Source organism: Centroberyx gerrardi, chromosome 7 (assembly GCF_048128805.1).
Source record: "Centroberyx gerrardi isolate f3 chromosome 7, fCenGer3.hap1.cur.20231027, whole genome shotgun sequence".
NCBI classification, from domain to species: Eukaryota; Metazoa; Chordata; class Actinopteri; order Beryciformes; family Berycidae; genus Centroberyx; species Centroberyx gerrardi.
Window position 1 is genome coordinate 11,392,083 of NC_136003.1, and position 12,468 is coordinate 11,404,550.

The window sequence follows — 12,468 nt, forward strand, 5'->3', positions numbered from 1 at the left end:
TGATATAATGAAAAGCTGCATTTGCCATTTGAGCCATTTAGCTCCAGATAATGACACTCTTGAGTCACTTTAGTGGAATTCAGCACCAGATGATGACACTTTTGAGCCAACTTGGTGAAAATAAGCTTTTGATGATGACATCTTTGAGCCATTTTAGTGAAATTCAGCTTGAAAGTAGAGAAGGTGGTTTGTGGCAAACTGACTGGTAGGTGACAGGAAGAGGGGGACCAGGAAATCTGTATTGTTGTGGAAGACAATGTCAGTGTGGTTTCTCTGCTTCTTTAGATAAAACGTAACAAAAGCCCTGGCCTCACGTTGTGAGGTCGGGAGGTAGGATGTATGGCCATAAATTATAGATGCTGCTGTCACCACAAACACAAACCAGCCATGTTGTAAGGTGTTAGGAATTAGAAGACAATGAATGATGACTACTCTCACCATTTCCCTTTTGTAATGAATGTATTCTTTATTCTCATATACACATTTCAACATATTCAATTTATACTTGTATAAGCAATTTCTAACAATGTTTCCATCCAACACATTCAGAGCCTAAAACAAAGGGTATCAAATATCTGTATGATGTGACACAAAACAAGTTGATCTCCCCTCTTTTAGAAACATAATCTGGAATGCAACACAACATAAAAACAAAGAGATCTGAATAACATAAGAGAGGAGACCTTCCAGATTAACAACTCTAGATGCCATAAACTCATTTGTAAAAGAGATGGTCAGTAGTTTTTCCAGTAACTGACATGGCAGTTACTGGACAAAGTGGTTACCAATTCAATATCAGTAGAGTTCAGCACAACAGTGCCAAATACAACTTTAGCACATTCAATCCGTATTCGAGCAGCAGGCGTTCTAAGATCATTTACCTACACAGTGACAGAAAGTATATTGCTGTCTGATGACTCTTTCTTCCATTTAAATACATTGCAAAACCGCACAGTGCATTATACAGGTGGTGTAATACAGATTTAGTGTTATGAATCAGCGCCCCGAGCCCAACCTTTCACACATCCTCCTCATGGTTAACCTCTGCACCACAAAACAAAGCTAATTTTGGACTGATGGAAGGTGCAGATGAAACAATGAGATCAGCCATCTTATATCTGTAACAGCATATCAGTAATCAGCAGCACACGCTGACAGGAGAGATAACTGACCACAGCCTTATACAATAGGAGGGGGTGGGCTGACCAGTTTTTGGCGGCTTTGACCCAACCCCTAAGCTGTGTGAACAGGGGCTTTGGCATGGTAACATGAAGCTGCTATCATGGTACAGAGGCTGTGGTTGACGCCAACTGACAGTCAGTAGTCAGCGTGTGGACAGTGATAGTGGAATGGCACTGTATGAGAATGAGAAGAGAGGAAAGGGTGTCCATGCATTCGTAGACCAATATCTCCACTCATAGTTTTTCCATTTGCTTTCACAAGTTCTCCATTTGTGGTACAATCTTATGCAGAAGGACATACATTTGAGCAGGGCGACGTTGTACATTCAATACTGAACTAGAATGTCAAAAAAATGGTAGTGTACAGTTTGACCGGTGACAAACACAATTACTTTTGATCCTGTGGAATGAAGAGGATAAAATCTCCCTCCATTGTGTTTACTTCAGTGGAAATAACAAAATAACAGATATTACAGTAATGTGATATGAAGTAACACAGGCCCTTCAGATTGACAGTTGCCACTGCTCTCATTCTGCATCAGGTCATTTTTTTTATAATGGCAACTGGACAGTTGAGGCCTTGAGTGTCTAGACAGATAGCTACACTGTGCTGCACTTCCACATAATAAGCAATATTTCAGTAACAAAAATGATAATTTACCACAGTTATACAGTGTAGTAGGTTAACTATTTTGCCATGCTGTAGTAGGGGAGCAGTGTGTGTGTTGTGTGTATTATGGTGAGAGCGTGTGTGTGAGGAAGAACGCAGCGCTAAGGAAAGAGTGGCACAAAAGGGTGAACGAGGACAAGCTGTGGCACAGGTCATGTGACCTGCGTGAGTGTCACAAATGTTAAACGACTTCCTTACACAGGCAAAATCCCACAACACACTTCTAGTGCAATATTGCTCTTACACTGTCGGACTGTCATTTTCCTCCAGCTTTCTGGCATAAGGAAATCTCAACATTAGTGCACAATACAAGTCGGCCTACAGTGGCAGTGCAAGACTAGCATACGATTGGAGAGGTCATTCTGACAAGGTTACAGTGGTGGTTTTCTTGATCATCTCGATTGATGGATTTTGTTATTTCATGTTGTTCCATACCCAGGAATTGCTTTGGAATCTATATTATATGATGAGAGATATTTAACACCTTAGAATCTCACAACAGGGAAATAATTTAGTGGAAGAAAAGGCAGCACCAGCAAAAAAAAATAAAAATAAAAATTTTATCCCTAAAAACAACAAAAACATAAGGTTTACATTCATTCTCACCACTGAATTTCATTTGGCTGTGCTGTGCTAATATGTCTATACTAAAGGATTATAAATGATCTTACTAACTAATAACTGGTGAAGATAAGGTGAATTCTGATTGTTTTCAACATTTGATGGAATCCAATTTCTTTTGTCATCATTATAAACATTATAAACTGTACTCCACTAAATTTATGGCAGTGTCCACTCAGTAAAGTAAAGCCCCAATCATATGAATCTCAAACATAACAATAAACCCCAAAGTACGACAAACTACAAACTCTAATCATCGTGACTCCATCACATTTGGCATCTCTAGCTTCTAGCTAATTGAATAAGCATTTTTCTGAAAAAAGAAAAGCAACAAGAAATAGTTTAAAATGCTAACAGGGCAGCAGATGGAGTTAATGTGGTCAAGGCAGTTAATGTGGGGATGGGGGTGGGGGTGGGGGTGGGGGGTGCGGAGTGGGCTTTAGTGGAGTATCAGCTCACCGCAGAACTAATGGTGTCAAGGCCACATAGTGCAACATCAGAGAGGTAAGAGGCGGGTGTGTGTGCATGAGAAAGAGCGAGAGACAAAGACAGAGAGACAGAAACAGAAAGAGAGAGTGGGCCTCCTTGGGGGGGAAAGACAGGAAAGGAGACAGGCTTGGACGGCCAGAGAGAGGGGTGTGGATGTGCTGATGGATTATCTCAGCTTGCTGTTCCTTGGGTTTGCGGTGGGCCGTGTGGAGCAGTGGGAGGGAGGAGAGCTGAGCGAGAGAGAGGTGCAGCACTTTCCACGGTTGAGGCACGGTGAACAAGTTGGCCTTTGTGTATGAGTAATTGTGTGTGTGTGTGTGTGAGTGTGTGTGTGAGCGTGTTGGGCGACTCGGTGAGAAGGTTTAGCAAGCGCAGCCGCCGTGGCTTTCTGGAGGCGAGTCCTGAAGGCCCTGGTTCCTGTGGTTGGATACGAGGTTGATGTCTCCCTCCATGCTCTCGTTCATCTTCTCGCAGATGACGTCCACCAGCCGCTCAAACACCTGCTTGACGTTGATGTTGTCTTTGGCGCTGGCCTCGAAGAACTGGAAACCTGAAGGGGAATGGTGGCGTAACAAGTGGGAACATGAGATGGTGAACGGGAGAAAACTTTGATTTCATTTACTTTGGGCAAAAAGATTCATGTTAAAATAACCATACATATCTGTACCAAGAAGCAAGGTTAAAGTTTAACATATTGTCCCATCCTTAGAGGACATACAGTATATATACAAGTGTATAGAAGTATAAGCAAGTAGACAGATTGCAGTTGTATATCTGTCTGTATTCCCTCTACTAATGAGAACTTTCTCACCTAGCTCCTCTGCCAGTCTCTGGCTGTCCTCTGTGGGCACGAGCCTGTCATCCTCCAGGTCACACTTGTTACCCACCAGGATCACCTGAGCATTGTCCCATGAGTACGTCTTGATCTGAGTCGCCCTGCAGGACACAGACAGAACGGAGTTGCACAGTCGGAGGGTTTAAAAGGAGGAATACAAAAAATCAACATTCGCTGAAAATCCGTAATGTAATAATTGACCCAACAACCAAAAAGTGTATATGTGGCACACACGGCACAGAATAGGCAATCTGTGTTTAAGTGTGAGTGACTTTTACAGTTTCAGGTCTCTCTTGAAAATTAGATACTTTATTTTAAGAGACTTTCCAGGGTAAATAATGGCTAAATATAAATAATAGGGCATACCTATGAACATTTTGTTTGTTTAAAATTTGCTGTTACAGTCTACATTTGAGCCTCCATGCTTCACTCACCAGTCCTGAACTGCGTTGAAGGAGTCCTGGTTGGTGATGTCATACATAAGCAGGAAGCCCATGGCACCTCTGTAGTAGGCTGTAGTGATGGTGCGGTAGCGCTCTTGTCCCGCTGTGTCCTGTATTCAGGAACACACACATTCACATGCACATGAGCACACCTTTGATATCTACGTTTGACATTATTTGTTAAGACATAAGACACTTTGAATTTCTTAAGGCATAAAAAACTGTATTAATAATTCCTCTGTGATCATCCTCAACATGTTTTCAGTTTTGAACCACAGGGGGGCAATATTGACCAAACTATGGCCTTGGTGAACTGCTATACTTTTCTGTTACTAGTCTCTTATGTGTTGCCACTGATACATGTGGACAACATGTCATTTGGTGACAACATGTAATTTGGTGGTAGGAGTACATATTGTGCATTAGACTACTCCAATACCACAGTCTCAAACAATACAAAAACACATTTACACATGGCTATTCTAGCCTGAACATGTGGTGCCATCAGTGGGTGTTTATGAGTGTTCTAGTTTAACAATGGGAATGGTGGGCAGGTAAACTGTCATTTTCCCCAAAAAATGTATCTAATTTCTATTCATGAGAGGGATACAATTGGTAATTTGTGTTACCAAAGGTGATGTCATCCCCCTTGTTATTGTCTCCTAATAAGTAGGGTTATCAAACTTGTTTAAAGCTTTTAGATAGTCATGTTTTTACAGAACATGCTGTCTGTGTGTCTGTCTGTTTAGTGTTATGTCTTTGTGATGTACTGTAATGTTGAATGTGACTCAATCTGCTGTAAAACTAATTTCCCCATGAAGGATAATAGATAACGTCTTTTTCTCCATTCAGTGGTCTATGAAATTTAATGGCCAGACTATGTCCTTGGTGTACAACACCTTTCTTCTGGTTTATCTGTTTTACTCCATTGATAAACCAGGAGATGTCAAAAGAGAGATGGACAGTCAATAAGCATAGCAACTTACAATGTCATATCGCATCAATGTCCTACGAAATGATAACTCTCAACATCTATGATGAGAGGTGGCTGCCCAATTACAACATTTTCATCTAACATCCAAGTCAGGATTCTATCTGGTTTGACAGAAAGTAAAAAAGATAGTTACATAGATCCTAGGTATTGGTGAATACTTTTATGCTCAGTTATTATGATTTGACTCTTACACCAGTCTCTCTCAGATCCTTTGTACTGGTAAACACAAGGGCAAGCCAAGTAACGACTGTAACGTGATTGTGAAGGTGTGATTGTACTCTCTGAAACCTTTATGCATCTCTCTCCTCCTTACTGACTTCATTAACACATCAAAATGTCACTGGCTCCAGTCCGCACAATCAGACAGGAGATGGCATATAGATATGCGCTCCTCATCATAATTTCTCACCAAACAAGCACTTGTTGCTTGCATCAATAACCAGGCAGGGAGAATGGATACATAGAGAATGAGACACGACCGTTGCAGAGTCACAGAAGGTGTGGCCAGCTGAGCTGCTGCCTCCCTGTTTATCGGAAACATCTTCTAATTCAGTGGCGGTTGTGTGTGATGTCACAGTCAACGGCCCAAAATAGGTCCGTGAACGCAAACACTCACACACACACACTCTCTCATGCACACACACACACACAGAGCAAACAGGTCAAACAGGTGAACAGATTGAGTTGGCACGGCAACTCCCCAAGCCAAGGCCCACTCTAATGGTTACTTGGTAACCTGACTCCTTCATTTGCATCAGGGTCCTATGTGTGTGTTTCTGTGTGTGTGTGTGTGTGTGTGTGTGTGTTTCTTCTCCTCACTGATCTTCTCCTCACAGTGAGGAGGAGGAGGAGGAGGAGGAGGAGGGTGTTGTCCAGGTAACCAGGGGCCATTGAGGTTTATGAATGTTCCATTATAGGCAGGACCACTCTGGATGGTCGGCCCAAATGATCCTTCTCGCTTTTCAAAATGGACAAGAGAGAACAGATTGCTGGGTAAAGCCTACCGACAGACACAACAGAGAGAGTGAGAGAGTGGGGAAAGTGCTTACCCCACCTATATTCTTTTATTCTTTCCAATCCAATATTCAGAGAGTCTGCCTTCTGTCAGGCTATTTTGGTTTCAGTAAAGTATGAAATATCCCAGGTCCATCCTTATCTGATGCATGCAGACATGATCAAATATTTGGCGGGGTAATAGGACTTCTAAACAAATAGACAGTCTCCAGGGTTGCAATAATCAACTATATCCAGTAAACAAGGCAGGTCCCTAAAGCATATGAACAATGACAGGGGGAGTTAAAACAGGCTTAGGGTCAGAGACACTGACGTCACTGGGACCCTGATCTTTACACATGCGTCACCTGCTTTTATATTAGCTGCCTACGCAAAGCTGTGGCACACACTGGCTATAATCCCTGGGCTACCACACACCATGTGCATGTGTGTGTGTTAGTTTGTGTGTGGGAAAGCCATATTTGCTAAAAGATCTAAGACAGAATTTTCCATGTCGCATAAAAGGAGGGACATCAACAATGTGCGAGAGTGCGCACATATACATATGCGTGTGCTGTGTGTATGCATTTTAGCTTGTGTGTGAGGGCCGTGTGGTGTGTTATCAGGCCAACCTGTTTCCATGTCGCACAAAGGGAGGCTGGCAGCTGGCAGAGTGGGACATCAACAATGCTGTTTTTCTAAGGACCTGGTGAAATCTCTTGCAGATGGTGTTCAGCAGGAGCACGAGGGCTAACATGAGTTTAACTGCCAGGAAAACTCATCAGAGAGTTGATCATTAACACCACATACCTCTACATTTGTACCTTCAAGGGAGGGCTCATATTAGGACATGCCTGCTGGTCCCACACCCTTTAAATACACTGCAGTAGCACTACACTATATCTTCATTACGTCTCAGTCAGATGCTGACAGGGAACTTCCTCTGCTTCCTGAGCTTGGGAAATACCAGGTCCCTTTGTCATTAGACAGCAGACACATATTCCCACCACCAGCATGTTATGTCAAGGCCATACACATGAATACAAAGTATGCTCACCTTTTAAAAACCCAACTTCTCACCAAATTACCATTGGCACATAATACAACCATTATGGTTAGTGCTGATTCAGTATGCCCACCTCCTCAGCCTCTACTACACGACTGCTGACAACTAACACTAGATCATTCATTTATTGGTGAAGGGTTGGTCCGGTAGGTGAGTGTGTGTTTTGGTGCGGGCTCATTTGCTGCTCATTCATCTTGATCACTGAATAATACAGTGGCTCACAGAGTGTTGGTCCAAATGAATCATGTGTTTAAACAGCCTAAACAATGTATAGAAATAGGATTTGTACCACAGGACCTGTGCTCTTCATTATAAGGAGCATTTTGAGCAACATACAACGATATCCTGTTGTCTATGATCCATTGTAATTTGTAAGTCGAACTGTATGTCTGCTCTTGGTTCCCAAATAACTGCAACAATTAATGCTGGGCAAAATACCTCCAAATCTGAGGTAAGACAATTTCCCATAGTTTCTGGGGATAAAACTGTCACTTGCCTCAGTATCGCCGGAGCACCGTGATAAAATAAAAGCTAAGATAAAACTCAGTGAGGCATTTCATTATACCAAGGGGATTAGGAGCTAAAGGAAGGTTATATTAGCAAGCTCAAGCCTTTTTTGATGAAACCTGAAGAACGAGTCGCTACAGAATTAAATGGTAATTTAAATACTGAACACAGTGAACACAATGCTCATCTCTCATTGAATTACACCCAAATAGAGGAGCATCCCTGAACCCCCTGCCCCTCCGGCTGGGATTTGTCTGAATCAATTCCAAGTCTGGACAGCTGGAAATGTCCTCTTTTGGTGTGGCCAATCAATCTTCTTTATACATGAGTGTGAACTCCCAGATCCCAGATAAAGGGTAGGGAGAAAGGATGTCTCTGCTTTTTAGACTTGCACAATTTGCACATTAAACTTGCACAGTCGCTTCTTCTCCAAGCCTAAGGTGCCAGACAAACCTCGCCTTGAAATGTTTTCTGGTTACCATTTTGTCTCCAAGTGCACACAGAGCTAGAGTGTAGAATGAACTGAGAGACAGGCAATGGGGCTTCATCATCTTAATAATCATATCCATAACATTTCTATGATGTTATATGCATTTCCAAAAATATGGCTCATTGCTGATCCTTGTCTGTGGCCTGTAGCTTGGCAGCCAAAACTACTTTCTATTTGCCTATCAAACAGACCATGTGGTGATGCAATGGGATACCATGAATCAAAACCCAGTCACTGTATCATTTTGTGTCCAATCTGTCATTCACTCACCCAAATCTGCAGTTTGATCCTCTTGTCGTTGCGGAAGACCGTCTTAACCTTGAAGTCGATGCCCACTGTGCTGACGAAGGCAGAGGTGAAGGAGTCGTCTGCGTACCGGAACAGGAAGGAGGTTTTGCCCACGCTGCTGTTGCCAATGATCAGCAGCTTGAACATGTAGTCAAAGTTCTGGTCGGCCGCGTCCTTCTGGGATGGCTGCTGCTGGAGCCGCGAGTCACTGGATGCCATCTAGAGAGGGAGGAGAAGTATAAGATTTGGGCTACCGATTATCATGAAATCAATCCTGAAACTATCCTAATATACAACATTTGGTGGATGCTTTTATCCAAGGCACCTTCTTACAGCAATCGGTTTTTAAGCATCGGTGACGCCAGCAAGAATCAAACTCCCAATTCTGGCTCTGCTAGTGCAATGCTCTACTCATTGAGCTATACAGGAGTTTCAAATGTAGTTGTCATTTGTCTCATACTGAATCAAAGCTTGTGCAGACGGGAATGAAATCCATCTCTGATCAATGTTACAACTTCATTTAGGGGTGATTAGTTGAAATGAAAAAGACGGCACTGAGATCAAGTTTGGAGCAGCTTAGACTTGTGCTTTTAAATAAAGGGAAGCTACGCCATTTGCCCATCTGCTTAATGATAACCATTCATCTCAGCATCATCTCTCCCAGGGGCAGGTATGAGGTTACCTGCCATTAGGCCTTTTAGTGTCAGTCATCCAAACAGCAGGAGGAGGGAGAGCAGCCACACAGCTTTGGGTGTGAAAAAAAAGGAGTAGAGCTCTATCCACTTTCATTCTCCATCTTCCCTCCCCACAGATGATCAATCGGTGCTCATCCCTGCCTCTGGTGAGACTCGTCTCCGTGGAGACCAGACTAGGACTCAGCTGCCAGCCAGACCCATTAGTGGTCAAGGCAGTCGGTTCAGTCAGCTTTTAACTGGCCAGATGGAGATCTCCAGAGCAGGAGAGAGATATCTATCATACTACCAAGGGCTATGAGGAGAGGAGAGGAGAGGAGAGGAGAGGAGAGGAGAGGGGGAGAGAGGAGAGGAGAGAAGGAGAGGAGAGGAGAGGGGGAGAGAGGAAGAGGATAGGAGAGGAGAGGAGAGGAGGAGAGGAGAGGAGAAGAGAGGAGAGGAGAGGAGAGGGGGAGAGAGGAGAGGAGAGAAGGAGAGGAGAGGAGAGGAGAGGGGGAGAGAGGAGAGGAGAGGAGAGGAGAGGAGAGGAGAGGAGAGGAGAGGAGAGGAGAGGAGAGGAGAGGAGAGGAGGAGAGGAGAAGAGAGGGCTCACTATTGTGTGGATTAGAGAAGCCCTGACAAAAAAAACAACATGAAATTGAGTACTGTGCAGATGTGTGATAAATTCTACACTCATTTTGCATTTCAGCATTTTGGGAAGTGTTGGATCAGAGTGCATTGCAACATTACCACATGAGAAACGATTTAATGAGACTGCATGAGTGAGCTGAAATTTACCAGACACGTAGTTTACACATAATTTGACTAATTTATATGTACTTCTGGAACATATATTGCTGTTGTCTGATGAAAACCTCTCTGAAAAACAGCCTTTGTTTCATACTGACAACCATGCAATGTTAAAAATCTATTCCAACAAGTTTTGAATGGGTATCAGGGGCTAGAGCCATGAACCTTGCTCTACCTATAAAGAACCACTTAACTTTCAGTTCAAGTAAAAACATGAACATAAGCTAAAATTGGAGTTGCAAGGTTTTTCTGTGATTGCAGCATACATGAGGCAGACTTTCAACACGGAGTGGCCTGTGCAATCTATTACCTTGATGTTGTAATGAGATGCTACAATTAACTGGCAAGAGGAACACAACACAACAGTCTTGCATGACTTCACTGTTGAACCAGAAGCCTAATAAACACATTCCTTCCACACTCTAAAGGATTGATATTACATAAAGTCCTGCATTCTAAAAGAAATACCAGAAAACCATACATGTCACAACTCTCGACTAGAACCAATCGCTCAAAACATTAGCTGTATAATCCCATATCACATGACACCGGAGGGTCTCTGAAGGCCTAAAAAGCCATTCATTTGTGCACTTATACACTCCACACAATGGATCCATCCACAAGAAATCATGTTGCTTTCTAATTCCACTCTCCCGTCAGCACAGCCCAAGCCTGAGGTAAACCCAGTCACATGTCTTTCAAGTTTACAGAGCAGCTCAGGATGTTGCAAGGCAAATAAGGTGGCCCTATATAGCCTTATGTAAACTAATTTCTCCAATAGCTTTTTACAACATCATATGGTTCATGGCATAGTCGTGTTGACTGAATGTTGATTTCTTATTACTGCTTCTGTGTTTAAAGTCTTCTTCCTTTATAGGCTACATGTTAAAAGTAACTGGAATGATGTTTGGAAGCATTGTGGAGCAACAGGGGGAAACAACAGCACCAAACACACAGCAGTCCAATCATATTGCAGTGAGCAGCTGGTGATGAATTTGATAAGAGGGGCCACACCACCATCTGTCATTATACTAGGGCACACATCTCTACGGGGACAGATAATTCCTATTCCCATCCAAAAACAACAACTATCCACCATGTAGTGAAGTTAGCCATTTACTAAGCAGCAGCAGGGATGAGAATGAGAGCCTCTTTCATGGTACACTGGAGTAGCATTATCTTGAGTAAAACAAATAGAGGCCATTATGTTGAATAGGACCTGGTGGTGGGGAAGACAGGTCCCTCAGCTGGCACTGTTTGCTGAGCAAGGAGTCAGACCGCCCGACAGCCAGGAAATGGCCACTATTGATTAGTTGGCAGCTGTCACATCTGTTCCTTCATTATGGGAGGACTGACCACAAAGATGAGCTGCAAAGGCTGGGAGATTAGCTTAATTTTGAAACACCAGAATTCTCAACGCCAAATTCAGTTCATGAGTCCATGTAGAACCAGACAGGAGTAGTATGACGAACAAAAATATAGACTTATCCTAAAAACAAAACATTATCAAAGACTTATTAAATAAAGACACGTATAAACGGGCTAACTGCAACCGACCATATGTAACTTTAAACCGTGTGAACCGTACTCCCGAGTCCCCGGACAGAATTTTCACTTGGTCACGAAAGAAGTCTGGAGTCTGGACTGAAGCAGGAAAAACACTTCGGTCAGAAACTTCTTCCAACTCACCTTCTTGCGGGAGAAGGAAAACGTCCCTTTCGGTTCCCTTTCGACTCTCTTCGACAATGATACCGTATCTCCCGTCCGGCGGTGGGGCGGTGAAAGTAAAGTGCACCTGAAATATCCTCCTTTTCCGCTCCGGCAGCAGCAGCAGCAGCAGCCGACGTGTTTCCCTCGACAGTTTCCCTCTCGGCGTTTTGCGGAACGGAGCGGCTCCCGGATCTCGGTTGTGTACAAAGCTGCTACAGTAGCTGTCGCTGTGGCTGCGGCTCCCTCTGCGATAGAGCAGTGCAGACAGACATTGGCTTTACAGTGAAGCAGCCTCCCCGGGCTATGAGGCTGTGTCAACCAACTGGAGGCTGTCTACTGTGCGTGTGCACGGGAGCGCGTGCACCACACCAACACACACACACACACACACACACACACACACACACACACACACACACACACACACACCCTAAAGAAATATCACTAGAATATTCCTGTAATATCTCCACAGGGAGTTAGAGTGTGTCTGTGCTACTCAACAGTGAGTTTATAGTGACCTTACGGTATTTTCTATATGGTATCACTGTAATATTCCTATGGGGATTGATAGTAGCCTCCTAAAAGTTATTACAGGATTACTATGGTTCTTTATTGTTTGGGTACAGTTATTACTTTCTATAAATGTTTTAATAATGAGGTTACTGTGAGGAAGTTGTATAATAATTAGTAAAAAAATGTG

General features: G+C 43.2%; 1 protein-coding gene across 1 annotated transcript; it reads right to left on the reverse strand.

Annotated features, from left to right (window-relative positions):
• Window positions 1–440: 440 nt before the first annotated feature.
• On the reverse strand, window positions 441–12,076 carry rab3db (RAB3D, member RAS oncogene family, b). The gene is made up of 5 exons (XM_071898545.2): window positions 11,748–12,076; window positions 8,560–8,796; window positions 4,231–4,349; window positions 3,773–3,897; window positions 441–3,511 (listed from the first exon to the last, which is right to left on the reverse strand). Exons 2-5 carry the CDS (start codon window positions 8,794–8,796, stop codon window positions 3,324–3,326), a joined length of 669 nt encoding a protein of 222 aa, XP_071754646.1. The 5' UTR covers window positions 11,748–12,076; the 3' UTR covers window positions 441–3,323.
• Window positions 12,077–12,468: the final 392 nt, after the last annotated feature.